Consider the following 27,110-nt stretch of genomic DNA (forward strand, 5'->3'; position numbering starts at 1 on the left):
ATTACATCATAAGATCATATTACTTCTCCTCTATAAATGAAATACATTGGAGAAGAGGAGAAAAACATTTGTTGTTAGTGAAAAGGTAGGTTAGAAAATGTCATATTAATATTTCTATGTGTATTTCAGGACTGTATAGACAGACAATGTACCTCAGCAGGCTCCTAACAGCTTTCAGATAGTTATAATTAGTAATTCTGCATGTGAAAGCTGGCAAATGGATGATCTTGGATATAGCTGAAGGAGAAGTAAAGCCAATGCTGGGCTCTCAGACCGGAAGGGGTGGGGTGCGGGACAGGGGAGGAATATAAAAGTCAGGTTGAAGCATGGCAGAAGTAATGGAACTTGTGATCAAAAAGTCAGAAATTAAATTTTAAGATTTTCAATGTGGGTGATGACAACTTAGACTGTGACCAAAATAGTGGTGGTGGCTATAACCAACAGAGTGGAGGCTAAGCTGTCATCTCCATGTCAACTAATAAGATAGAGAGGAATGATGAATCAGGTACAGAAAATAAAATCTCTAGACCATCAGTATTTAAGGCAAGAAGCTTCAGTTAATCAGCCCTTCACCCTCTGATTTCCGACTAACTAAGAATGACTAATAACAGCAATAATTGTAGTTCAGCACGTACTAAGTGTCAGTATTGTTCTAAGCACTTTGCTTACATTTCAATATTCACAATAATTTTGTGACAATAGGTACTATTGGCCCATTTGACAGATGAGGAAACAAATATGGTTTAAAAAGTAACTTACTCAATATGGGTTATAAATGCTGGGGAGAAAATATAGACATAGTTGGGGTGAAAAAATATTTTACAGAAGGTATCAGCAAAAGTGAACAGAGTCCAGAAAGAGGCCTGCCTATCTGTCTATGTTGCATACCAACAGTTTCCAGGCTATATGTAGGGGCCTGGTAAGAGATGAGTCTGAAATAATGCATTGGCACCATATTGAAGACAAGTCTAAAACCCCAGTGTTGAGTTTGAGCTTTATTTGGAAGGCGGGAAGTGGGAGGAATGTGTCATAATCAAAGCTGTATCTTAAGAAAACTGCCTTTTGAGTATGAACAAATGAGAAAGAGTGAAAGGATCCAAATTAGGGTTTCTGTTTGGTGGTTGGTTGGTTTTTGGTACTATTTGACAGGCAATGAGTGTATCAATGAGAACAGTGGCAGTTGAAGGTTAATGAAAGAGACAGGTTTGATGTATATTGCAAAGGTCAAATGTAAAGTTTTGGTAACTGGTTAAATGAAGACGGTGAGAGAGAGAGAAGAGTTTAAACAGAATCCAAGATTTCAAGTCTGAGTGATTGGGTAGCTACTGGCAGAAATTCAGGAGAGACACTTTGGGGGATGAGAGGGCCTGCAGGAAAAGCTAGACTTTGAAAATACCCACTTTGTTGTGTGAGCAGGCCGTTGGAGGCAGGCCATAGCAGAAAGATGGGAAGGTAAGTTTGCAACTTACAGGAGTCTGGGCTAGAAAGGAAGCTTTTGGTGTCATCCGCATACTGTGGTAAACTGGGGAGTGGGACTGAAGTCTCTGAAGGTGGACAAAGGAAGAGAATACAGAATAGATCCTTGGAAAACATTTAAATTTAGGGACAATAAAGAGGAGTCAGAAAAGCAGACAGAAGGTAAAGGCAGGATGGGAACACCCAGAAATATGCAGAAATATACACTGAGCACAAGGGAATGGAAGATTCCACAAACAAGCTGACGTGGCAAACCCTCATAGAAAACAAGAAGAATATGGCCATTTGAATTAGAGAGTTGTTAGGATCAAGAGTAGCAACAGAAGGAGAGAAAGTGGACTCAGATGGAAAGGAGTGAGTGTGTCATAGCAGACAAAGGCAGCAGGACTGCCCTACACTTTCAAGAATTTGACAGCAAGGAAGAAAGAGAAGACAGTCATGTGTGGAGTAAGGCATGTAAGGAAAAGTACTTTGTTTTGTTTTAAGACAAAGGGGTACCACTTAAATATGTTTTACACAGAGATAAAGAAGCCAAAGAGAGAGGTAAGTGAAGGTGCATAGGTAATACCAGGTAATAGCAGCAAAGATTATTTTAGCAGCAGAAATTACAGTGGGATGAGTCCTAAGCTGTTTGCTGACCTTATCATAAACCAAACTAGAATGCATGGAGCTGCTATCCCTACCAATTCCCAAGCAGCAATTCTCTTAGAGAATAAGACAAGGACCAGTGGTGCAGGGTATTTTCCTCCTCTTCTGAAGAAATGCTAGAATTTTATTCATACATTCCAGGACAGAAGGGGAAGAATCACTGTCTTTAAAGAATAAAATAATTTCCATGAGTTGTAGGGGAGTAATAGGGGAACAAACTTTGATAGTGAATTTGGATTATAAAATATTAGGATTTTCTATTTGTAAGTACTGTTGGCAGATTACGTGGTTTATAAATATTGTATGTGCAGGGAAGGGGGGACATTGTTAGCCTGTTTTTCCAAAAAGAAATAATTTAATGTACTTAGGCAGTTAAATGTTATTTCACCCACTCCATATGATACAAAAGCTTTCTGGAAAAGAAATAAGTAGAAGAGGAAAAATATTGATAGTGGTTAATAAGTGATGGTTGGCTTTGGCTGCTATAGGCCTATATAGGGCAAGTGCTATAAAACATTCAGCAGTCTGCTTCATTGTTCTGTCCTGTCCTGTCCTGTAAAGGGGTTGGAGGGATGCAGGGATGGTACTGGGCACAGGAGGTCAGAAAGCATAAGGTGGGGCCAGAGAAATGAAAAGAGAACAAAGAGGTAAAAAAAGACTCTGTTCCTAGGAAATATACATGCTCTCCCTCTTCTGTGGGATGATCTGGGTACCATGTACGTCCTTGTGTATTCAGAATGATCCCTGGGGTCCCATTGCTGTCACATTTCTGCACAGTCCTCAGACACAGAGAAAAGTGTTGGAGGTTGTTAGCACATCTCCCTCTGGAGATGAAACTGGGCTCAACACCAACAGGAGAACACCAGAGGGGATTTGTCTCTCCTCCACGCTTGGATAATGGCTATTCCCTAATGCCCAGGGAAGAATTAAGTTCAGTATGTGCCTTGCACTATATTACACACTCAATCCTGAACAGCTGGGCTGTTAATGCAATTTAAAAAGAAGAGAGAACTCGCTATTCACCATCTATATCTAATGTATTCATAATAAATCTCTCAATGAGGAGGTATAAAAATTTCCTGTTGCTGTACAGCCAAAGGAAGCAGAGCATTAGGCAGGTATCCAGGGAGCCTCATTAACAGAGATAACCAATGTGGAAAATCCAGGGGGACTTGTTCCACATTTCTATTAGTAATGGCAATTTTTCTTACCTGAAATATGCTGGTAATTTTCTCACTTGCAAAATTCAATTTGCCTAAGGATGAATAAATAGGTCTTTTCTTAATACTTACTGGATAGTCTCTGTGTTCCAGATGCTACATAAAAGTAAAGCATTATTTGTCATTTTTTTTCCTTTTTCACTTTATTTCTTAGGAAACAAAACACTGAAGTCATCACAGAATTATTTGTTTTCAAGAAAATTGAAATAATATAAAATGGTAGTGTTTTGTAAAATTTTGTATTATGTGTGAAATACCTACACTAAAATTTAGAAAAATGGAAAATGGATGACAGTGAATGAGTATGAATACAGGAATTGTGATGGTAATATGGGGGGTAGTGGTTAAGAACAAGGTTAGTAGTGCCAAAGCAAAGGCATTTTCCTTCTAGATTTTACTTGCAAAGTGAAGCCACCTCTGTGGAGTCCCTCACCTCAGAGCCAGTCACAGCACTAACCAAATTAGCTTCTGCACGAGTTAGTGGACGATAGACATAAGAATGATTCACCCTGGATAGAACCAATAACTAAAATGAAAGATATTTGCTAAATAAGATGATTTTCATCTAGAAATAGTTACTGTTGAAATATTTTCTCACTATAATTAGGAATGTGCCTATGGTGGTCACTCATACTTCAGAAAAAGATAATCTCTGTCTAGGGGGATTCATGCTTTCTTTCTCACACACCCTGCCCTTTTATTTTTAGTTGACAGTAATAATTGCACATATTTATGGGATACAGAATGATATTTCAATACATGTATACAATGTATAATGATCAAATTGGTGTAATTGGTATAACCATCACCTCAAACATTTATCATTTCTTTGTGTTGTGAACACTCAGAATCCTCTCTTCTAGCTCTTCGAAAGTATATAGTAAATTATAGTCAACCATATTCATCCTACAGTGCTGCAAAACACCAGATTTCATTCCTCCTATCTGGCAACATTTTTTTTTTTGAAAGAGAGTCTAGCCATCACCCAGGCTGGAGTGCAGTGGCGCCATCTCAGCTCACTGCAACCTCTGCCTCCTGGGTTTAAGTGATGCTCACGCCTCAGCCTCCCAAGTAGCTGGTACTACGGGCATGCACCACCACACCTGGCTAATTTTTGTATTTTTTTAAGGTAGAGACAGGGTTTCATCATATTGGCCAGGCTAGTCTCGAACTCCTGACCTGAAGTGATCTGCCCACCTCGGCCTCCCAAAGTACTGGGATTACAGGCATGAGCCACCATGCCCAGTCCTAGCATAATTCTGTATCTGCTAACCAGCCTCTCTATCCTACCCTCTCGGCTACCCTTCCCAGTCTAATACCCACAGTTCTACTCTCTACTTCCATGAACTTCAAAAGCTTTTTGAGTCCCCACGTATGAGTGACAATATGTAATATTTATCTTTCTGTGCCTGACTTATTTTGCTGAACATAATGTCCCCAGGCTTATTTGTGTTGCTATGAATGGCAGGATATCATTCTTTTTTATGGATGAATAGCATTCCAGTGTATGTTTATGCCACATTTTTTATGCATTCATTTGTTGATGAATATTTAGGTTGATTTCATATCTTCACTATTGTGAATAGTGCTACAGTAAACATGGGGGTGCAGGTATCCCTTTGATATACAGCTTTTCTTTCCTTTGGTTACATACCTATTATTGGAGTTGCTGGATTGTATAGTAGTTCTACATTTAGTTTTTTCAGTAACGCCCATACTGTCTTCCATAATGACTGTACTACTTGACATTTCCACCAATAGTTACATACATCTCCACAGTTTCACCAGCATTTGTTATTTTTGTCTTTTTTTTTTTTTTTTTTTTATTATAAAATTGCCATTGTAACTGGGCAGGGATGATACCTCATTGTGGTTTTGATTTGCATTTCCTTGATGATTAGTGACATAGAGCATTGCTTCCTGTGTTTGCTTACTATTTATATGGTGGTTGTGGTGGTGGTGGTGTTGTTTTAGACAGGGTCTTACTCTGACCCAGGCTGGAGTGCAGTGGTACGATGTTCGTCGTTCACTTCAGCCTCAACCTCCTGGGCTCAAGCAATCCTCCCACCTCAGCTTCCTGAGTAGCAGGTGTGCACCACCACTCCTGGCTCCTGTTTTTGTATTTTTTGTAGAGATAGGGTTTCACACATGTTGCCTAGGGTGGTCTCAAACTTCTGGACTCAAGTGATCCACCGGCCTCAGCCTCCTAAAGTGCTGGAATCACAGTCATGAGCTACCATGCCCATCTGTGTGTCTTCTTTTTGAGAAATGTCTATTTAATTCTTTTGTCCTCTTTTTAATTTGATTATTTCATTTTCTTGCTGTTGAGTTGTTTGAATTCCTTGGATATTCTGGATATTAGTTCTTTGTAAGATGAATAGTTTGTAAATATTTGCTCCCATTCTACAGGTTGTCTTTTCACTCTTGATTGTTTCCTTTGATAGTGTAGACACTTTTTCAGTTTGATATAGTCCCATTTGTCTATTTTTGTTTTTGTTGCCTGTGTGTTTGAAGTCTTAGCTATGAAACCTTTGCCTAGACCAATGTCTTGAAGCATTTCTTCTATGTTTTATTATAGTAAAGTTAAACAATAAAAGAAGAAGAAAGGAACAAAGAATATACAAAGTAATTAGAAAATAATTAACAAAATGACAAGGAGTAAGTCCTCATCTATCAATAATAGCCTTAAATGTAAATGGTTTAAATTCCCCAATTAAAAGACATGGACTGGCTGAATGGATTTTAAAAGAAAAAAAAAAAAGACACAACTATATACTGCCCACAAAAAACTCACTTCACCTGTAAAGGCACACTTTACAGTCTACTGAAAGTGAGGGATGGAAAAAAAATATTCCACACAAACGGAAACCAAAAGTGTGCAAATTAGCTATATTTATATTAGGCAAAATAGACTTTAAGGCAAAAAAAAAAAAAAAAAAACACAAAAAGAGACAAAGAAGGTCATTACATAATGATAAAGGGATCAGTTCAGCAAGAGGATATAACAATTGTAAATATATATACACCTAACACCAGAGCACCTAGATATATGAAGCAAATATTATTAGAGCTAAATAGGTAGACCTAGTAGAATAATAGTTGCAGACTTCTTCAGCATTGGACAGATGGATTATCTAGAAAGAAAATCAACAAAGAAACGTCAGACTTAATCTGCACTATAGACCCAACAGGCATAACAGACATTTACAAAACATTTCATCCTATCCCTTTGTTAAGACAGAGGAACAGAATGTGCATTTGGACCATTTAATAGCAGTTTTGGCTCATTAAGGTACGAATTCAAAAAGAGGAACATATTAACTAAACTGTGTCGAGCCCATCAAAATGGTTAGCTGATCTGTCAATAAATCATTCCTACTGGCTCCGACTTTTACAATAGTAAAATAATATATATAATTTTTTATATGTTTTAAAAACAAAAAGAAAGTAAGTTGGGTTTCTTGAAATTCTGCCTTTCCTAGAATTTAAATCACTTTCTCAGCATTATTGAGATAGACACAGTGTTTTCATATCCTCTGTTTCAATGATGGCATGAATAAAGTGGATATACCACAATGAAGCATTCTTCTATTAGAGACACTTAAGCATTATCTCCAGTTTGTCTCTATTATGAATATTCTTTGGCAGACATCTTTGTTTCCCTGAATGTTAGAGTTTATTTCCTCAGAATAGCTTTCCTGAAATGAAATTACTAGAGCAAATTGTATGAATATTTTAAAGCCCCTATTTTCAGCATATTTCTAAATAGCTTTGCAAAAGGTTATTAATTTATCTTACACCAGCAAAATATATGAAAACTATAGTATTACCCCAGGCTTAACAAGCTGCAGCATTACTTTTCTTTGTGTTTATTTTATTCCTAGCAAGCTTGGCAAATTTTGCTACTATTCATTTGCAGTTTTAGTGTGTGTATTTGGTTCTTAATTTTTTGTTTGTTTGTTTTCTCATCAATTGGCTTATTTTTCCCAGCTCCCATCTCATCTGCTTTCCTCACCTTTATTCCTTTGTACAGGCTCACATGATTCATTCAGCTACTGGGTGGATGAAAAGTCCCCAGTGGGGCCTGACCAAACCCAAGCTATCAAACGCCTCGCCAGGATCTCCTTGGTGAAGAAGCTAATGAAGAAGTGGTCTGTGACTCAGAACCTGACATTTCGGGAACAGCTGGAAGCTGGGATCCGCTACTTTGACCTGCGTGTGTCTTCCAAACCAGGGGATGCCGACCAGGAGATCTACTTCATCCATGGGCTTTTTGGCATCAAGGTCTGGGATGGGCTGATGGAAATTGACTCGTTTCTTACACAGCACCCCCAAGAGATTATCTTCCTGGATTTCAACCACTTCTATGCCATGGATGAGACCCATCACAAATGCCTGGTTCTCCGGATCCAGGAGGCCTTTGGAAACAAGCTATGCCCAGCCTGCAGTGTGGAAAGTTTGACGCTGCGAACTCTGTGGGAGAAGAACTGCCAGGTAGGAGGGAAGGAGAGATAAGCTTCCAAGGACAAGAACTTACCTCTTCCTGCTTTTTCCCGAATTGCCGTCTGTAAAATCACTCAATCCAGGGCTCTTAGGCTGGAGAGTGGATTGTTTGGAACATTAAACATACACAAACTAGTTCCTGGGCTCTAGGATAGGTTCAAGGGCTAGGGCTAACCCCTGCCAAATACCTAAGGCTTGTCCAGCAAACTGTTTGCCATCTAATTGACTTTTAGTGGCCTGGCCAGAACCAACCAAGGCAAAGTTGTAAAATTGGGCCAGTAGGTCATTCCCGTTCTCTATTTCCTGAGGTCCATTTTTACCCTTCTAGTTTCCCTCAGGGATAGTCTGTTCCATCTTGCCTTCAACTCAGTGTCAGATAATCCCGGCCAAGGTATTGACTGATTAGGAAAAGTATTAGCTGACTGAAACATAGTGATTCATCTCAGGAGTGTTAATATTATAAAAGTATTTGGGTCTTAGAGGGAGAGAGAGTTAAGGAAGGAAGAGCCTGTTGAAGGGGCTCCAGCCCAGGAGAGCATTCTGTAGTCTGCTTAAGTTGAGAAGAGCCTCCCAGCCTAGGACCATGAGGGACATGCTCAGGAAGAGGAATGTGGGCCTCAGATGTATTCCACTCTGATCCCAAAGGATGACAGTAGGAGAAAAGAGCTTCAGGAAAATGTTTAATTTACACTCTCTTAAAAAAAAAAAAAAAAAGATGTATCTCTCATTCAAAGTTACTCACTTGCTCAGCAGATGCATTAACCGAAACATCTTTAAGAGGCAGATATTTTTTAACTCAAGGAGGAGCTTTTGATTAAAAATAGTTTAAAGGTTATTCGCTTGAAAATATTTATTAAACACCAGGTATGTGCCAAGTAACCTCTAAGGACTAGGGATAAATTAGTAAATAAAACAGACAAAGATACCTTGCCCTAATGGAGCTATCATTCTGGTGGAGGGAGACAGATCATAGATAATAGAGATAATAAACATACATATATATGTGTGTATATGTCTTTGTGTCACGTATATACATATATGTATATTCTCAGACACACATATATACATATATGTATATTTATTCTCTCTCTCCATATGTGTGTGTATACACACACACACACACACACACACGTTAAGTGTTAGAAAGTGATAAGAGCTATGGAAAACGAAAAGGTCAAGCATGGTAAGAGGGAACCAGGATTCTGTGGGTTGGGGGATTGGTTGAAATGTTTAAAAGGTTGATCAGGAGAACCTTCATTGAAAAAAAATGACATTTGAAGGGGTTAATCACATGCATATTTGGGGGCAGAAGAAGCAGCCAGTGCAGAGGCCCAAAAGCAGGAGTGTCCCTGCCATCTTTGAGGAAAAGGAGCATGCGGTGTGGCTGGAGAGCAGGTGATGACAGAGCAGTGAGAGGAGGTCAAAGAGGTGACTGGTGGTCATGTGAGCCTAGGAGGCCCTGTAAAGACCCTTGCCTTCACTCACTCTAAGCGAGGAGAGTTCTGGCACAGGATGTTGTGGCCTGATTTAGGTCTTAATCAGATTTCTCAGGTTGCAGTGCTAGGAAGAGGCCAAGGCAGGGGGATCCGGCAGAAGTAAGGAACCCAGTGAGACTGTTAGTGGCAAGTGGTCAGATTTTGCATCTGTCAGAAGATAGAGGCGACGGGGTTTCCTAATGGACGCAATTTGAGGTATGAAAGAATGTGAGGATTCAAGGATGATTCCCAGGCTTGGCCTGAATAACTGGAACTACCAAGTTGTTTTTGCACACCCTGAGAAGTTCTAAATGTCTTTGACACCATAGAGGCTTCACGAGTTAACTCTTAGTATCTGCTAAAATCTATCTAAACCAGTTTCTCCACTAAGACTTTTGTAAGTGATATTTTGCTAAATATTTATCACACATCTATCGCATAAGAGTAAGTTTATATCTGTTCATGTCTAACTTGGAGAGACGTTTTTCCCAGTGGAATTTCTCTCTTACAATATGAGATAATAGTAACAACAACTAACGTTTATTGGACCTTTACAATGAGCTAGGTACATGGATTAACTCATTTGATCTTCTCAGTGACACCATGAGATGGGTACTTTGTTATTGTCTCCATTTTACAGATGAGGAAACTGAGGTATGGAGACACTAAGTAACTCGCCCAAGAAAAAAATGGGCAAATTTAAAAATCCTGGTTAGTGAGAACCAGGATCCAGTCACATTCTTTCTGGCTTTCCAGAGTTCCTACAGCTTCTCATGCTCCCCGAGGGGTATTTAGGCACATTGGTGTTTTTCAGAACTGGTGTTGTATATTAGGCTAATGAAATACATGGCTTTTATTAATGAGCTGCTATTATCAGAAGATCTCAGAGAATTAGCAGAATGGGAGAAAGGGATGGAGAGCTTTGGAATTTGGGGATTCTGTAAGGTTAAATGTGAGTACAGATATAATTTTATACACGGCCAGGATTGAGAAGGGTTGACATATTGCATAGTAAACTGCTTACAAATCTGCAGGAGTAACGGGTATCTTCAGGAATAAAGAATAGTGCAGGCAGTGAATTTCTAACAGTAGAGTGATGATCTATCATAGTTTTTTAAGCAGTTTTTTAACCGTATTATCCAACTACAAATACTTCTAAAGTTATGAAGGAAAGACACTGTGATGATATCTCAGAAAAAAGGGAGAGCATCATCAGTTTAAATCTTAAGATCCCCCTGTACTCCTTTCTTTCCCTTGTTATTCCTGCCACATCTCTTCTTAAAAGCGAAACAGGCCGGGCGTGGTGGCTCATGCCTATAATCCCAACACTTTAGGAGGCCGAGGCGGATCATCTGAGGTCAGGAGTTCAAAAGCAGCCTGGCCAACATGGTGAAACCCCATCTCTACTAAAAATACAAAAATTAGCTGGGCATGGTGGCATGCGCCTGTAATCCCAGCTACTCAGGAAGCTGAGACAAGATAATGGCTTGAACCCAGGAGGCAGATGTTTCAGGGAGCTGAGATCATGCCATTGCACTCCAGCCTGGCCGACCAGAGTGAAACTCCGTCTCAAAAAAAAAAAAAAAAAGCTAAACAAAGAGATTTCAAACAGAGGCACCAGTCATCCCTGCTACTGCCAGGGCAGAGTTAAACTTTAAATATTCTTCATGTAATGAGCTGCCTCACATGTAACCCCCTGCATATTTTATTACTACAATTTAGTAGAAAGAAGTATGCTACCATTCAGTCAAATTTAATTTACTTAACATGCAATTACATCATAGGTATATATTTATTTGTACATTAGTGGCTATGGGTTTTGAGGGTACAATGAGTTGGAAGATTTAATCTACATCTTGGAAGTATTTAGGATCTTAATGAAATGGTAAGAGTACATAACACTAGAGAATACAAAACAACTGATAGACAATTGCACGATAAAAGTGCCTCAAATGTTCTGTACTATATGAAGAAGGGGATTTTGTAATAAATCAGTTGAAAAGTAGAACATAGCATTAAGTCTGTATCCCAGAGGCTCCAAGTAAAAGAATGACCAAAATAAGAGGAGGTCCGTCAAGGAATCATTCTTGAAGGAAATGAGATTTTTAATCTGAGTCTCAAGAGAAAAACTGAACATGAACCACTGAGCTAGAGGGGAGAGTATTTCAGAGAAAAACACAGCAGGCAGAGTTGGGGGCGGGGGGCAGGTGTGAAACACAGGCCCTGAGTGAGAGTCACCTGTAGAGTGAGAGTTGGTTTGCAAGGCCAGCCTCCCCCTGTAAACAGAAATTCTCCCTGTAACCTTTAGAGTCAGATTGCTCAAGAAGGCTCTTGGAGAAAGGCATAAAGACCCTTTTGGATAATTCGTGCTTTATGCACTTTTTCCAAGGCAGAGTAAAGAATGGCACAGTCCTCTCGTTCCCTGACATGCAGCCCAGGGGCAGGCAGCAGGCACAGGGCATGTCTAGCAGGTGCTGTCACAGGACCGCACCACCTCCCACCTCTCCCACGTCCACTGCACAGGACGGCTTTCCTCACAGCCCCCAGCCTTACCACCTGGCCAATTACACCGCTACAAGGAAATCCTCCTCTTCCCCCAGGCAATCTGCTTATCATGAGCCTGTGATTAACCTCATTAACACACTGCGTTTACCACAGACGTCATTAGCAGTCAGACATGACTCAAAACCATTAAAAACAACAAGAACAGCCATTACCCAGTTCAGTGCAACCAGCCTGGTGCACCCCAGCTCTGGGCCTCGGGGAGCAGTTAGTCAGGCACCTTAGTCACGAGCTAAATGCACACCGGAAATGAGGCTGACATCCAGACCTCTTGTTCTCGGGTGCCTGGAGGATTACCCTCTGTGGCCAGCTATCCGGGGATGGCAGTCCAGGCCTCGTGAGCATGTGCAGGGCATTCCTCCAGGAAAAGATCACTAGTGCCTGGGACAGGGGAAAATATATTCCTTTAGAAACCTTCACAGCAGAGCTCTGAATTGGGACAATCAAAATAGCAGTTTCCTATCCCACAGCTGCCTCCCAGAAACTAATTAATGCTGTGGATGTAGCTTGCTAATTATTTTCAACATCACCACCATCCTGAGCGGTCTCTGTGGAGACCAGTTGCCTCTGCAAAGTCTCCCCTGACTCAAGTGGCACGCTCCCCACTCTCCTGGGAAGGGCAGTTCCAGGCAGGGTCAGCACACACGATCGAAAGTCTGTTTTCCCACAAATTAGTTCAGTTTTTTCTTTCAACTCCAAAAGCTGTCAATTTTGTAGTTACAGGAGACATAACTTCCAGACAGCACTTGCTGCTCGGTCCGAGAGTTCTCAGCCTGAGGTCCAAAGCTTCCCCAGGGGATATGAGGGTAGAATTTAAGAAGTCTTTAAATTTGGATGGGAAACAAAGTACGTATTCATTTTTACTAAAATTGAACTGAAAGTTAGTATACCCATTGATTATGAGGGCAGGCGGTGACCCACAGCAATCTTCGCCCTGCCTGATATTTATCTCCCTAGATGCGTCCGTCTCACATTTCGGTTATCGCAGGTATCCGAGATACCACTTATGCTCATCACTAACTCAGTTACTGGACTTATTAGACTTATACAACAAAATACGTCTATTGAATGCATTTATCATGCAGCACATACATTAATTTATTACAAACTTACTTAATATATTGATTGCTATATTTCCATATCATAGATTTTCTTTGTAATCCTGTATATTTTATGCATTCATTTAAAATGTGATTCTGAGAAGGGGGCCCATGATTTTAGTATACTTCCAAAGGCATTTATGCTAAAAAAAAAAAGTTAAGAATTTTTGAGTCAGACATATGGCAAGTGCTCTGTAAATCTTTGCTGATTTCCTAAAAATATATATTAATATAAACAGTTCTTGACTTTCCACATGATTATATTCTCTTGCCTTTTTCCTAGCAATCCATGTAAAATGGAGTTAACATTCAGCGTTTTTATGGATTGCTCTCCTTTTTGTGTTTTGAATATTTCAGGTTCTTATTTTCTACCACTGTCCCTTCTACAAGCAGTATCCCTTTCTGTGGCCAGGAAAGAAGATTCCAGCGCCCTGGGCAAACACCACAAGTGTGCGCAAACTAATCCTCTTCTTGGAGACCACTCTGAGTGAGCGGGCCCCACGGGGCTCCTTCCACGTCTCCCAAGCGATCCTCACCCCCAGAGTGAAGACCATCGCCCGGGGCTTGGTTGGGGGCCTCAAGAACACGCTGGTTCATAGGTAAGAATTTGCTTCCACCCTACAAGGAAAGTTTTTTAAAAAACATTTATCTTGATCCTATTCTGAGTAAATAGCAACAAAGTCATGTAGTCTGAGGATTTAGAAAAACAACAAAACAAGCAAAATCTTTATATTTGAGAAAACCATGCAGTTGAGGTGGATTGTATTAACAAAGGATCTCTAAACACTTTGTTCATAAGTACACATCATACCATAAATACTGTACTCTCTAAATTTTGCTATAAGGCAAAGCACAGTGAGCCAACACCACGTCTGTTCATTACTGGCACCTGGCCACATGTGGTCCTGCCTATGCCTAGCAGCTGGCCCAGGCACTCATTTAAGAAGCATTAAATGGGCCGGGCGCGGTGGCTCAAGCCTGTAATCCCAGCACTTTGGGAGGCCGAGGCGGGCGGATCACGAGGTCAGGAGATCGAGACCATCCTGGCTAATATGGTGAAACCCTGTCTCTACTAAAAATACAAAAAACTAGCCGGGCGTGGTGGCGGGCGCCTGTAGTCCCAGCTACTGGGAGGCTGAGGCAGGAGAATGGCGTGAACCTGGGAGGCGGAGCTTGGAGTGAGCCGAAATCGCGCCACTGCACTCCAGCCTGGGTGACACAGCGCGAGACTCCGTCTCAAAAAAAAAAAAAAAAAAAAGAAGCATTAAATGTAGACCGCTGTCCTAGGTGCTAAGGATTCAGAGCTGGCCCTTCAAGAATTTGTTCTCCTTTCCTTGGTGACCATAAGTCACTGAAGAAGCAGCTTAGGATGCCACCCACCATGCCCATGCTGTAGCTTCAAATACTTCCTCAGGGCAGAATGGAGCCTGGCTGTACAATTAGGTAGGAGAAGCTTCAGGAATTTTGTATCAGATGGTGTTCCTTATCCTGGACACCAATGAATGATACATGTGCTCCAGAAAAAGGATGGTTTATTTGTATGCATGTTTGTGTGTGTGTGTGCACATATATGTGAGTATGTGTACATGTGTGTCTATGTACCTGTACATGTATATGTGTATATGTATAAATATAAAAGGAATGTTATAAATACATTCGGATAACAGGGAATCCCTTGCAATCCAAGCTGAGGAAGCTAATAGGTTTGGGTAGCAAAAGATATTTACAAGAATCAGTTTGGTCCCTGAGTTTCAGGTTGATGAACAGAGTTCAGATAATGGAAGATTCATCCAAAAACATGTTTCTGTTTATTTGGTCCAGAGTTTAGGTAACATGAGTTCAGGTAACAGCAGTTCACCTAGCAGGAGTTTAGAGAGCAGGACTGGATTTTTCTTTCTTTGTGAGAGCTCCTGATTATGTCAACCATGGACAAAACCAGAAAGTCTTTTCTGTGTGGCTCTACTAAGTCTTGACTGAATTCGTTATGCTGAACTTGAAAAAGTGAATTTTATAAACCAGTACTTTATCTCTTTGAAAGATCCCGAATTAGAAGCTTTATTGTTTTAATAATATATGTTCGTGTATCCACACTGTTTTCCTCGTGCCTCTGGTATATTTGTAGATCAACATTATTTATATATTCAGTCAACAAACATTGAGTACCTAGGAAGAGCTAGGTACAAAGATTCAAGGTGAATAATATACTGTCTGCTGTCAAGAAACTCACAGTCTAGCAGCAGAAACTGGCATGAAAATTTCTATAAAGCAATGTCAAATACCACTGTAAAGAAGTCTGTGCAGACAGCAATACTAATAAGGGAGAGGGAGTATTTAAAAAACTAAAGATAAGTTATATCTGTACACCATATTCTGATTATCAAATGCCTTTTTGCAGATGATTTCATTTGATTCTTAAGTCAGCCTCTAGGATGGCACATTGTCTACAGCATATTATCATCCCCTCTTTAGATGGGATTCAGGGAGCTTAAGTGACCCCAATCCATACAGCTAGTAAAAGTCAAGAATGCCTCTCAGACTCTGGCCTTCTGACCGTCAGACCACTGCCCTTTTCAGCGTTGGACACTGACTTGGATACTGCATATTTTCCTGCTTATTCTTTTCTGCTCCGCAGGTGTGAAGTTGTCTTATTAGTACCTGAATCTGAATCTGGTAATATCTCACAGGTTACAACTGGTAACCCACAATGTCACCAAGCTTTTTATACTGGTGCATTCCTAAAACTCTAATCTGGCTGCGAGTGACACACTGGCTCTTTCCTTTATGATGAGAGATAATGATGCTGGCATGCGCCCAAAGCCAAGGGATCCTACTACGCCAGAGCCCTTGCACTGCTGGTAGCAGCAAGCCGATGTCCCCAGGCTTGGAAAGATACTTTCTTTGGCATCTCGCCCCCTGCCGGCCGTAAGAATGTTACAAGTATGCATCATGCATTCCTAGCCCTGCATATCAACTGAAGGGGGAAAATACAGCTCTGGTTGAGTTTGTTCCAAAAGGCCGGTGCAGAGTGTGGCTGTCATTTCCTCTGGGCTGTTGAACAAACATAGGACCTTCCCCTGTGTACCAGTACCCAGAGGGTCTGTCCTAACAACTGGTCGCTGGCACTGGTGGTCAGCTGAAACCAAGAAGAAAAAGACAGGGTATGTTTTCTTACAAATGTAGAGGTAGTTTCTCAGCAGGGATTTAACCCCCTAACTCTTCGATAAACTTTGGAGCTAAGATCTTGTTCATTTTGGTTCAACACCATAGAAGGAAGCCAAAGAAATACAGCCATCTGACTTAATTTCCATGATGGTTTCTTCCAGACTTATAGAAACCTGAAATTCAGGTTCATGGCACTCCCACTGAAATCAAATGAAAATGCTTTGCCTCAGCCTGAGGACAGAGCATCCATGAACTCCAGAAGGGAACATGGACTGAAATCAGAAGGCCTGAGAGTGCAGCCTGACATGCTCCCTGTTCCAGGGTGCGTTGTTTTGTGCCCCGTCCCATCCCCGCCATCCCCAAGTTCACATATTGAAGTCCCAACTCCCGGTTACCTCAGAATGTGGCTACCTTTGCAGATGCGGTCTTTAAAGAGGTAATTAAGTCAAAGCAAGGATGTTAGGGTGAGCCCTAATCCATTCTAGCTGGTATCCTTAAAAGAAAAGGAAATTTAGACACACAAAGAGACACCACAGATGTGTGTTCACAGAGGAAAGGCCATGTGAGAATGCAATTAAGAAGGCGGCTGTCTGCAAGCCAAGGACAGAGGCATCAGGAGAAACAAAATCTGACAACACTTTGATCTTGGATGTCCAACTTCTAAAACAAGAGAAAATACATTTCTGTCGTTTAAGCCAACCAGTATGTGTTATTTTGCTATGGTAGCCCTAGCAAACCAATGCAGTCCCTGAGCAACAGGGTGGCCTTGGACAAGTTTTCTGAGGTCTCTGAGCTGTGATTTTCTCACCAGTTAAACAGGATTAATAATACCTCATCAGATTGTAGCCTTAACATGAAAATGGCAGCCACAGTGGCTGGCACAAAACAGACATGCCATCCCTATTTGTAAAGATACTCAGGAACACCATGGACCACCCTGGTTCCCAGCTGGGCCCCAAGGTCAAAGGGAAGTTTTTAACCTCCTGCTCTGCCATCCATGGGAACTGTTGCCTCACAGGCCTGTCAGCACTGTCAGGTTCAACCTTTTGCACAGATCCCTTGTCCTGATAAATACCAAGAGTTGAGAAAATAAAGTAGCTCCTCTTCACAGTGGGTTCTGCATTTCCCCTTCTTTGTACTTAATCCTGATTATTTGATCCTTGCCTTGGAGAAGGTTGACACATGCTACCCGAAGCTGACACAGAGCTCTTTGTCACTGGAAACCACAGGTACATACCTTTCACCACATTTCTCTGCTCAGGCTCCAGGGATCCTCCAATGTGAGGAGGCTCTGGCTGCAGTGGCTGGAGTTGCCCCAAGCCTTCAAGGCTTATCTCCCGGTGAGGACCAGCAGAGGGCGCCTGCACCTCATACTTCAACACTGACTCAGGTTTTTAAAATGAAGTCTTGAATCTATCAGGCCTGATCAGTACTACTGTGTCATTGGTGTGGGTCATTGGTCTATCTTTAAGGAAGTCTGTATTTGCAGCTTCTCATTTCCAAACCACAACATGTTGTCACCTAAGCAGTAGGATGTGACCTCTTTAAGGTGTAGTTTCTTACCCCCAGCCAGCAAATATTTCTACCTCACTCTTCCAGTTATGATTCCTTCCCCCACTCTTTTTTTTTTTTTTAACCACACTTACCATATCACAGGAACTCTTCTAAACACTTTACATGTATTATTTTGTTTAATTCCCCAAAAATCTGTATGAAGCATTATTATCTCCATTTTACAGAGGGAGAGGCAGAGGGACCACCAACTTCAGTAAGCTAAAGTCATACTGAGATGATTAAGTCTTCAGGAGTCCCCGTTCAAAATGGAAGTACCCCTGGGAGGGTGGTCTATTAAGTAATAATCAGCTATTAATATAAAAATATAGGCCAGGCACAGTGGCTCCCGCCTGTAATCCCAGCACTTTGGGAGGCCAAAGCGGGCGGATCACGAGGTCAGGAGATCGAGACCATCCTGGCTAACACGATGTACCCTAACTCTACTAAAAATATAAAAAATTAGCTGGGCGTGGTGGCGGGCACCTGTGGTCCCAGCTACTTGGGAGGCTGAGGCAGGAGAATGGCGGGAACCCGGGAGGCAGAGCTTGCAGTGAGCCGAGATGCCGCCACCCTCCAGCCTGGGCGACTGAGCGAGACTCTGTCTCAAAAAAAAAAAAAAAAGATAGATAGATAGATAGATGGATTTATGATACGTGTTTTAGCCCGTGGCTGATTGTAGAGTCCACTGAGAGAGGGAGGAGACCCAGGACTGATTATAGTTGTTACGGTAGGAGAAAAAGAAAGCGGAGAAGGACAAAATGCTACCAAGGTCTGAACAGGGCTGTCTGGAAAACTGGGGAGTCAAGATATGTGCTGATGAAAGAAGGGCAGGCAGCGTCGAGGGAGAGAAGGAAGAGAGGATGACAGTCAAAGAGAGAGGTACCCAAAGAAGAGAAAGTGGCCAATTAAGATAATTAACTTTACTTATTCTCATTTTTGACCTAGACCAGATCTTCCTAAAAAATCTCTAATTCCTTAACCAAAACTTGAGCCCTAGTTTTTTTCTGTCTTCCTTAAAGCATTCTCAGCCTACTGAGTATGTATTGAGCTGTTTTTACTATGATGTAAACTGTGAGTACACTTTATTGCTTTCTTCTCTATGCTGTCTGTGGTAGTTTACACTTTCTACTAATGCAGAAATGATCACACTGAATTGTCATTATTCATTTATGTCACTAAACAATTGGCTGTTACCTAGGAAGCCTTTGATTAATAAAATGAGACTGAAAGACCATCAGTGAGACAACTGATTAAGTATTGGTCTATTAAGAAGCCATACTTAGTGATCGAATAACTGTATATCCATATGAAAAAAGTAAGCTTTGACTTCCTACTTTATACCATATACAAAAATCAATTTGAGATGGTTCTTAGAGCTAAACCTAAGCTAAAAACCATAAAGCTTTTAGAAGAAAACATAGATATGTTTGTAAATTGAGAGTGAACTTAAGTGGTTCTTAGATCACAGAAGCCATAAAAGAAAAAAATGGACAAACTAGAATCCATAAAATTAAGGAATTTGGCTCATCAAAATATGTCACTGAGAAAACTGACAGACAAGCTATAGACTAGGAGAAAATATTCACAAAATACATCTGACAAAAGACCAGTATCTAGGCTATATAAATAACTTCTACAACTCAACAATTTTTTAAAAGAAAATGAAAAAATGAGTAAGAGAATTGAACAGGTAACAGTTTTACTCATAATATCCAAAAAACTGGCAATAGCCCAAGTGTCCGTCCAGCCAGTGTAGGAAAATGGATAAACTAACTGCAGTATATACATACAATGGAATTCTCTACGTTGATTTTAAAAGACAGTGAATCACTGATACATGCAGCAACATGGATGAATTTCAGAACAATTATGCCAAGTGAAAACTCACATGAAATAATATATTTTTCATGGCTTATATAAAGTTTTAAAACAGGCGAATCTAATCTACAGTGGGAAAAAAATCAGTGTAATTGTTGCCTCAGGGAGGATGGGGTAGGTGTTGATGAGGAAAGTGCTTGCAGGAACTTTCTGGAGTACCAGTTATGTTCTACACCTTGATATGAGTTTGAATTATGTGTATGTATTTGTCAAAACTTGGCAAGTGTACCATTAAGATTTGTGAATTTTATTGAGTGTAAACTTTATGTTAAAAGAAGAACAAATTAAAAACAGATATTGAACTCCAGTTAATCATATGCATGCTGAAGTACTTAGGAAATGTGTATAGATGCTTGCAGTTGGAACATGTCAAAAATCCAAGATGGACTGATGGAAGGATAATGACAGATTGATGGATAGATACGTAGTAAGCAAGTATAGTTAATGGTGGGATCTAGGTGGTGGATATATTTGCTGCAAAATTCTTTCAGCGTTGCCATATGTCTGAATATTTTCATGATGAAAAAAATTAAAGAACCCATTAAAACTAAGGCTCTTGGTCTTAGTTTTTCTTTTTCTTTTCTTTTTCTGGTTTTTTTGTTTGTTTGTTTGTTTGTTTTTGAGACAGAGTCTCACTCTGTCACCCAACTGGAGTGCAGATCTTGGCTAACCGCAGCCTCGACCTCCCAGGCTCGGGTGACTCCCCCTCCTCAGAAACAAGGTTTCACCATGTTTCCCAGGCTGATCTCAAACTCCTGGATTCAAGTGATCCACCTGCCTCAGCCTCCCAAAGTGCCAGGATTACAGGCGTGAGCCACCGCACTTGGCCTGATCTTAGTTTTTCAAGTTCCTGTTGACATGGTATTTCTTTGATGCTTGAAGCAAATAATCTCCTCTTCCAGCAGGGAAACCCTGGAAAGTGTAATTTTGTAATGGAATAGAGAGCACTTCATCCCTGAAGGAGATATAAAGCTTAAATGGAAATACCTCCGAAAGCTTGTGCTCTTATTAACATACTTTTGTTATATTAAGGGAAATGTTTTATGTCCATGTCTGGAGAAGTCCTTCTAAGCTGTACTGTATCCACTCTCTTCCTCCAACACTTTCCTCTGTATAGGAATCTTCCTGCCATCCTGGACTGGGTGAAAACTCAGAAACCTGGAGCCATGGGTGTCAACATCATCACGTCTGACTTCGTGGACCTGGTGGACTTTGCTGCGACTGTCATCAAGTTGAATGACCTCCTACAGGAGGACACAGCTCTAGCTAAATGCTGATTTAATTTTTAATTTAACCTTAATGTTGAATTTGTTGATCCAGGGTAGAGTTCTGAAGGATGTCCTGTTCGGATGGCCCCTGGGCAGTGATGGTGAAGTAAGAGGAAGATGGCTTCTTTTTCTCCCTTCCTCACAGGGCCATTTAGATAAAATTACAGGGCTATTAATTGCATTTTTCCCAAATGAGACTTTTTTAAAAACTTAAGTCCAAGGGAAGAAAGCATGCTTCATGTGACCAAGGTCAGGACCTCCCCAGTGGCTTATGGTGGTGAATGGAATTTGGAAATAGGATCTCTAGGACCCATTGGGGTATTGAGTGTCCCCCTAATTGGCCCCGCTCCCTATTGTCTTCTGGGGTGCTGTGTTTGAGCCAGTGAGAAAGTGGAACCAGAAACACATTCCTGGTGAAAAAGACTGGCTCATTGCAGGTGTGGACCACTATCGGGGTGGATCTAACATCAGCCTGGGGCTCTGAGGGGGAAAAGAGCCAAGCACCAGTTCTCTCTAGGATTGTTGGATGTCACCACTTCTCTGAAAGTAGGACTCATTTATCACTAAGATGTTTAAAACACAAGCTGTTCTTGCATAGCGTATGCTGGTAACTGGTCACCTTCATTCTTCAGATAAACAGTGCATACTACCCTTAGTATCAGAAATATGCTTCCCAGTTTTAAAACTTGGATTCCTTTCTATTTCTTTTGGCCCCTTCTTAAAAGTGAAAAGAACAATGGTGGAAGATCTTTTCAGCATGGGGCCCAACAAGAGATAGACATGCATGTTTGCTGCATGCCTGATATCTTTTATTTAATTCTACAGCTTTTCCAGAATGGCTGCCAGGTAGAGCACCTGCATCATTTTGGCAAAGTCCTCTTTGCAGTGGGGTCTTCAAGCCTGATCTTGGAATTGCATTTTATTATTGTCTGCCTAGGACTCAGGTCTGCGCTGTGGGACACAACGCGAAGTGGAGGGCACCTTATCCGTGGCACCATGGAAGCAGGTGCAGGATGCATGGGAAAGTGCAATGGCATTAAAGGAGGAAGCTCCAAGTGGGTTTGGAGCCATTCTGTAACTCCTTGAAAACAAGACTACCTCGGGGATATTTGGGATGACTCCTGTGTCACCAAGTGATGATAAATACCTAGTGCTGGAACATTTCCAGTCCTTCTCTTGATGGTTCTACTTTCTGCGGGTTGTTTTGAGCCTACCAATCACTACTGCATGAGGGCTTTGAAACTCAAGAGGGGATTTTTTTTTTTTTATTGATAAGAGGTGCTTATCTATAAAGGGGCCCTCTTGTGTTTTTATTGACTTATTTATTTATTTATTTATTTATTAATACATTAAATATCTGCCGTGCTTCTTACATCAAGAGCACTCACACAGGAGCTTACTGCACTTTTCTTATCCAGGATAGATGCTGCTATGGTCTTTCTCTCCTGAACAGGACCATGCATCTCAGGGCTGTGAGTGACCCCTGACTCTGTTGTTCATGTCCTGGCTCCCCCAGTCCTCCTGGGGACAGTATACATGTGTGGATGTGGCCTAGATCTGAGAAGTCACTACCAAGCCATGCCCATGAATGAAGATAAAATGGGTCGTGAAGAACTATTCGCTCATAAGTAGACCCTCCGGAAGAGTGGTGAAAAGAAAGGACCTAGAAAGAAAACTAGGCATGGAAGTGTGTGCACTTTTCTGCTCCTCAGCACCATCTGAGAATCCCTAAGGAAGTGGCAGCTTCTGGATTCTTAAGAAGGAAATATAAACATGGAGTCCCGAATGGATGTATGCATTTATAAAGATTGTCAGACTCTTCTTCTAGCAGTTTCCTGTTTCTGTCTTTTGATGCCCATAGATGGATTTTGCATGTTGCTTGCAGAGAGGGGTGTCCTAGGTGAGCTACTAAAAGCACATGCACACCCCCGACTCTTGGTCTTCCACCCTATACTTTCTGTAAAATAATTTAAGCCCTAGCTTTTAGCTTGCACACCTTGAGGAGGTCATAATAGAAATGCCTCTGGGAAAATCTGGTTGAACTTTCCTTTTTTTGCATTTGAACCCCTCCTCAAAGGATTTTCTGAAATAATGTCAAATTCTGTAGGGCCTTCTGTGCATAAAAGTAAGAAAGTGTGTTCCCTTGCTTTCTAAACTTTCCTTCAATTCTGATGCTAAATCCTCATGACAAGCTCTGAAATCCCTGGTCTACCCTCAGGGTTTTATTTTTGTTGTTGTTTCATTTTGCTTTTGTTTTTAATTTTTGGTCAATTGCTAGGGGCTAGATCATTTCCCCACTTTTTACCCTTTGTTACTTGGCAAAGAGATAAGGAGGCAAGAGGAGAATTACTGTTCTCTGTTTTATTTGAGCCTCGGCTTTGTCCAGGTGTTTGGTGCTATGAGGTCAGGTGTGTTGATAAGTATCTACACAGGATGCCAGTAACATCCAAGGGCTGCTGACTGTTCCTTGAAATGTTTACATGATTTTGTCCTTTAGTTCTTAAATATATGGTTGCACTTCACTTCGGTTTTAACATTTAAGTGCACCTCAGTGTTTGCATGATAAATGTCATCAAGCACGACACAAAAGCCCAGAAAACTGTACCAAGGTTGCATGCACGGAGTCCTGCTCTGCATGGTGCATGCAGGTGCTTGCTCCTTCATGCTGCTTGGAGCTGCCAGCCTTGCTTGCAATTTGAAAAATCTGCACAAGAGTTCTGGGAGATAGGAGGATTATTTACAGTTTTCCCTTGATAAACACCTTGCATCGGCAGAATCTCTGACTCGAGAAAAAGTTGCTCAACATATTGTAAAGGATGTGTGCCTTCTGCTCCTTGAGCATAAGACCAGATAGGAGAACTCAGGCATGTGGGACAGAGGGAAAATAGATTTTAGGTTCATAACTCATTCTGCAACTGCAAACAATAAAATAGTGACCCAACCACATCACTTATTCTCACAAGTTCTAGAGACCTTTCAGATCAAAACAAGTCTCTCATACTTGCTCAGAACTAACTTGAAGATCAGCTAAGAAGCTACTTGATTGAGCCAAAAAGGACTTTAGTTTCACAGAATTTGAGGTCATATTTATTCTGAAATGTAACTAAGCTATTCATGAGCTCCCTGGACCATTTCCCACACAGCCACATTTCCATGGCTTTGTGGCAAAGGGGACCATCAAAGGTTTTAGTTTGGTTAGAGTAGTGTTTACAGGCTTGAACTTTGAACCTTTTAGAGATACCACCATGATTTCACGGATACAGAAGGATTGGGGAGAGAGGTCGAGATGGACTTAATGGAAGGGAATAAGTTATTGAAGATTAAATTTTAAATTAGTGGCAGACCTCCAAGAGGGTCAAGCCAAAAAAAAGTTTTTATATTTGCTGTATTAAACTCAATAGTAATTACGTTTAGTCATTTTCCTTAGCAGTGAATCTAAACCCTGAATTACTGAGAGCAGTTAAGCCACAGTCCCAGGATTTTATTATAAACTCAAAGAAAAGCACAAAATCTGAGCCCAGGTAATGATCCATCTTAGGAATCCTAGTTCTTTTTACATGATCTCATATTCATCCAAAGAAATTATGTCTCTTCTCAATAAGACAATGTAGTAGAGTATTCTGGAATTAAATGCAGTTTTATGGTGTGTCAGGATTTTCTATCTCTGGTTTTCAGAATCTTTCTGGTTTTCAGAAAGTGCTTCCCAATGAGACATTCTACCTCCCAGCTAGGAGGCTTAGCACAAAGCTAAAGGTAGAGCAACAGAAGAAATTCAGATGGAAATGAAACTACTTCTTCCTGGGAAGTAAAAGAGCTACAGGAAACCAGTCCGTCCTGCAGATTTAGTTCATACCACAGTTGAAGTTTGTGTGATGTTTCTTATTAGCTAATTTCAAGTTTTACTGTTAGATTCTAAGAAACAGAGTGGGCTAATGATTGGAGCACAGCCATGAGACCCCGCTCTGTTAGCTGAGCATGTGATCGTGTGCTAAATCTTTCTTGGTTCCTTCATCTTTCAAGATGCTGTCTGCTACTTTAGTACTGACTGACTTGCAAATCTTGGTTGACTAGCTCCCCAAAACATAAGGTCCCTAATGATTGGGGGCTGTGCAGATGTGCTATTCTTCCTTCTGTGGCTTGGGTGGAGAAGCTGCTTGGGCTTATTTCCCAACAGGGTGACGTAGGATGATAGAACTTACCTAGGAATGGCACCTTTGATGATCCATATAATGAAATGCGTAGAGCTTAACGAAATCTGCCCACATGTATGTGGGCTCTGGAGAGGTGGGCTTTCCCAATACATGCTAAGTAGACTTGTTATGCCAAGAGGAAATGAATAGAAATGATAACATCAAATATCCAAACTGACAGGAAGTTTGTTTTGCATAGCATAGAACATGGTTGCCTTCTAAGTTCCACTAATGTTCCAGGATAGCTTGGCCCTCTGCCTCAGGCTGCTGCCTGGTATTTGACACCATAGCTTTGTCACTTAAAACCATTGCCTTGGGACACACAGAGTGAACTGTTTGAGTGATAAGTCATTTAGCTAGAAACTTTACCCTTAATTTCAAATGATACCAAACAGCTCATTACTACCTACCCCAAGGGATACTCTCCATTGCTTCTGTATTCCCCAGTTTCCTTTTAGAAACAGGGACACCAATAGCACTAGAACCCTGAACAGGCCCTAACCCAGAAGAATACACTACAAAATGCAATTGATTTTCTCAAAATATCACAGTCTTAAACACTATACAAATAATTCAAGAAAACTCTCTCTACCCTACAGTGAATATAGTGTTCTATTATGTTCTCCAACAAAACTTTTTTAGGACTTTTCAAACTCATATCTAAGCCAAATAGTTTAGATAAATATTTACCCTTATATTTGGGGGGAATTCAGGCTCACACTTTGACAAGGCAAGCCCATCAATAGTCTAGAGGCATATTTTGTGTCATTCCTTCCCGTCTCCTTCATAGAATACTACTTTTTCCTTTTGTATCCTGGCCATTCTCCATCATTGCTGATTATTGCTAACCACAGGATGCTGGCAAAGCTTACAGTGATAGGCATATGTGTTCGGTGATGTCCAATACACTCTTATCACAGTGGTTATTGCTTCTTACTCTTTTCAAATGCATTATTCTACCCCTCAACCTACATCCAATCATTAGAACTATACCTGATTAGAGCCCAGAACTTGGGACCAATACTTAATTCAAATAGCAGGGGCTTGATCACAAACATTAAGCCCAACAAGAAGCACAGCACTTTGAAAAGTCAAATAGGCCTTTGGTAGCTCTGTACATTTGCAATTTTACATTTGTTATTAGTTTATAGCACTAATAACAGTTTAGTCGTGAATCTATAGTCTCAATATGGTAAGTCTTAGAACATATTCTAGAAATAGTGGTACTTTGCTGCTATTATAGTTAGTAATTTATACCCCAATATAATAATAAGTATTAAATACAGATTGTGTATGCATTCTTTGTGTGTATATGCCAACTGTACTACTTAACCTCACTGATCAGCAATTAGAAAAATACAGAAATTGTCATAGTGAAAATAAGTCTTGGTCAATTCAGATGATACGTGACCCTGATAAATGCTCTAATAGATATGATATTTTGTCCTGTATTGTTTGTTTTACAGTATGGTGCATGTTGTTTGCTAAGTAAAATGATAATAATAATAAAGTATACCAATTTTAAGGTTATAATTAAAATTTTGCATATATGCTTCTTGATATTCTGAAATGTATTCTGTGGCTTAGTTATCTTATTCATATACATTTCACTTGGCTTTTTACCCCTAGGAAATGATTGTTCAAGTATGTATTTTGTCTTCTTTCTTGTAATTTTGATTAAACTGCTTACTTCAACTTACAACATTGTAAAGCCAGAATACCTCATTTTAACAGTGAAAAAAACATGATGACCTGATGTGTTCTCTTGTATTTGATTTGAACTACCTAAATAGGCTTAACCCCAATAATAAATATACAGTTTTGACAGGCACTTTTCCTTTGGTTGGATGATATTTTGTCATTGGTCCACTTCTAATTTTGTTTTAAAGAGTTATAAACTCGATGTCAATAAAACATCTTGTTATATAATATTGGACAAAAACTCTCTCGAGCATGTCTGACACATATTTGGATTAAGTAAACGTGCTTGCAGTCCCCAAGATTGAGCGGTGCGTGAAATGTGTACACAACCTTGACCCCATGCTTTTCCAAGCTTCATCCTTAGCAATTCAGT

The 27,110-nt window shown here is 40.6% G+C and overlaps 1 protein-coding gene across 2 annotated transcripts in view; it reads left to right on the forward strand.

Annotated features, from left to right (window-relative positions):
• Positions 1-27,110, forward strand: part of PLCXD2 (phosphatidylinositol specific phospholipase C X domain containing 2) — a 166,112-nt gene that overhangs the window by 28,863 nt on the left and 110,139 nt on the right. Inside the window, exons 2-4 of one of the 2 annotated variants that reach the window (XM_009198717.3) lie at positions 7,378-7,838; positions 13,342-13,583; positions 20,696-26,867. In XM_009198717.3, coding sequence (XP_009196981.1) covers positions 7,378-7,838; positions 13,342-13,583; positions 20,696-20,855 — 863 coding nt within the window. In that variant the 3' untranslated portion in view covers positions 20,856-26,867. Of the gene's footprint in view, positions 1-7,377; positions 7,839-13,341; positions 13,584-20,695; positions 26,868-27,110 lie in introns of those variants that run through there. The other variant, XM_009198718.4, reaches the window with a different exon arrangement.

Source organism: Papio anubis, chromosome 2, assembly GCF_008728515.1.
Source record: "Papio anubis isolate 15944 chromosome 2, Panubis1.0, whole genome shotgun sequence".
In the NCBI taxonomy this organism is placed as follows: Eukaryota; Metazoa; Chordata; class Mammalia; order Primates; family Cercopithecidae; genus Papio; species Papio anubis.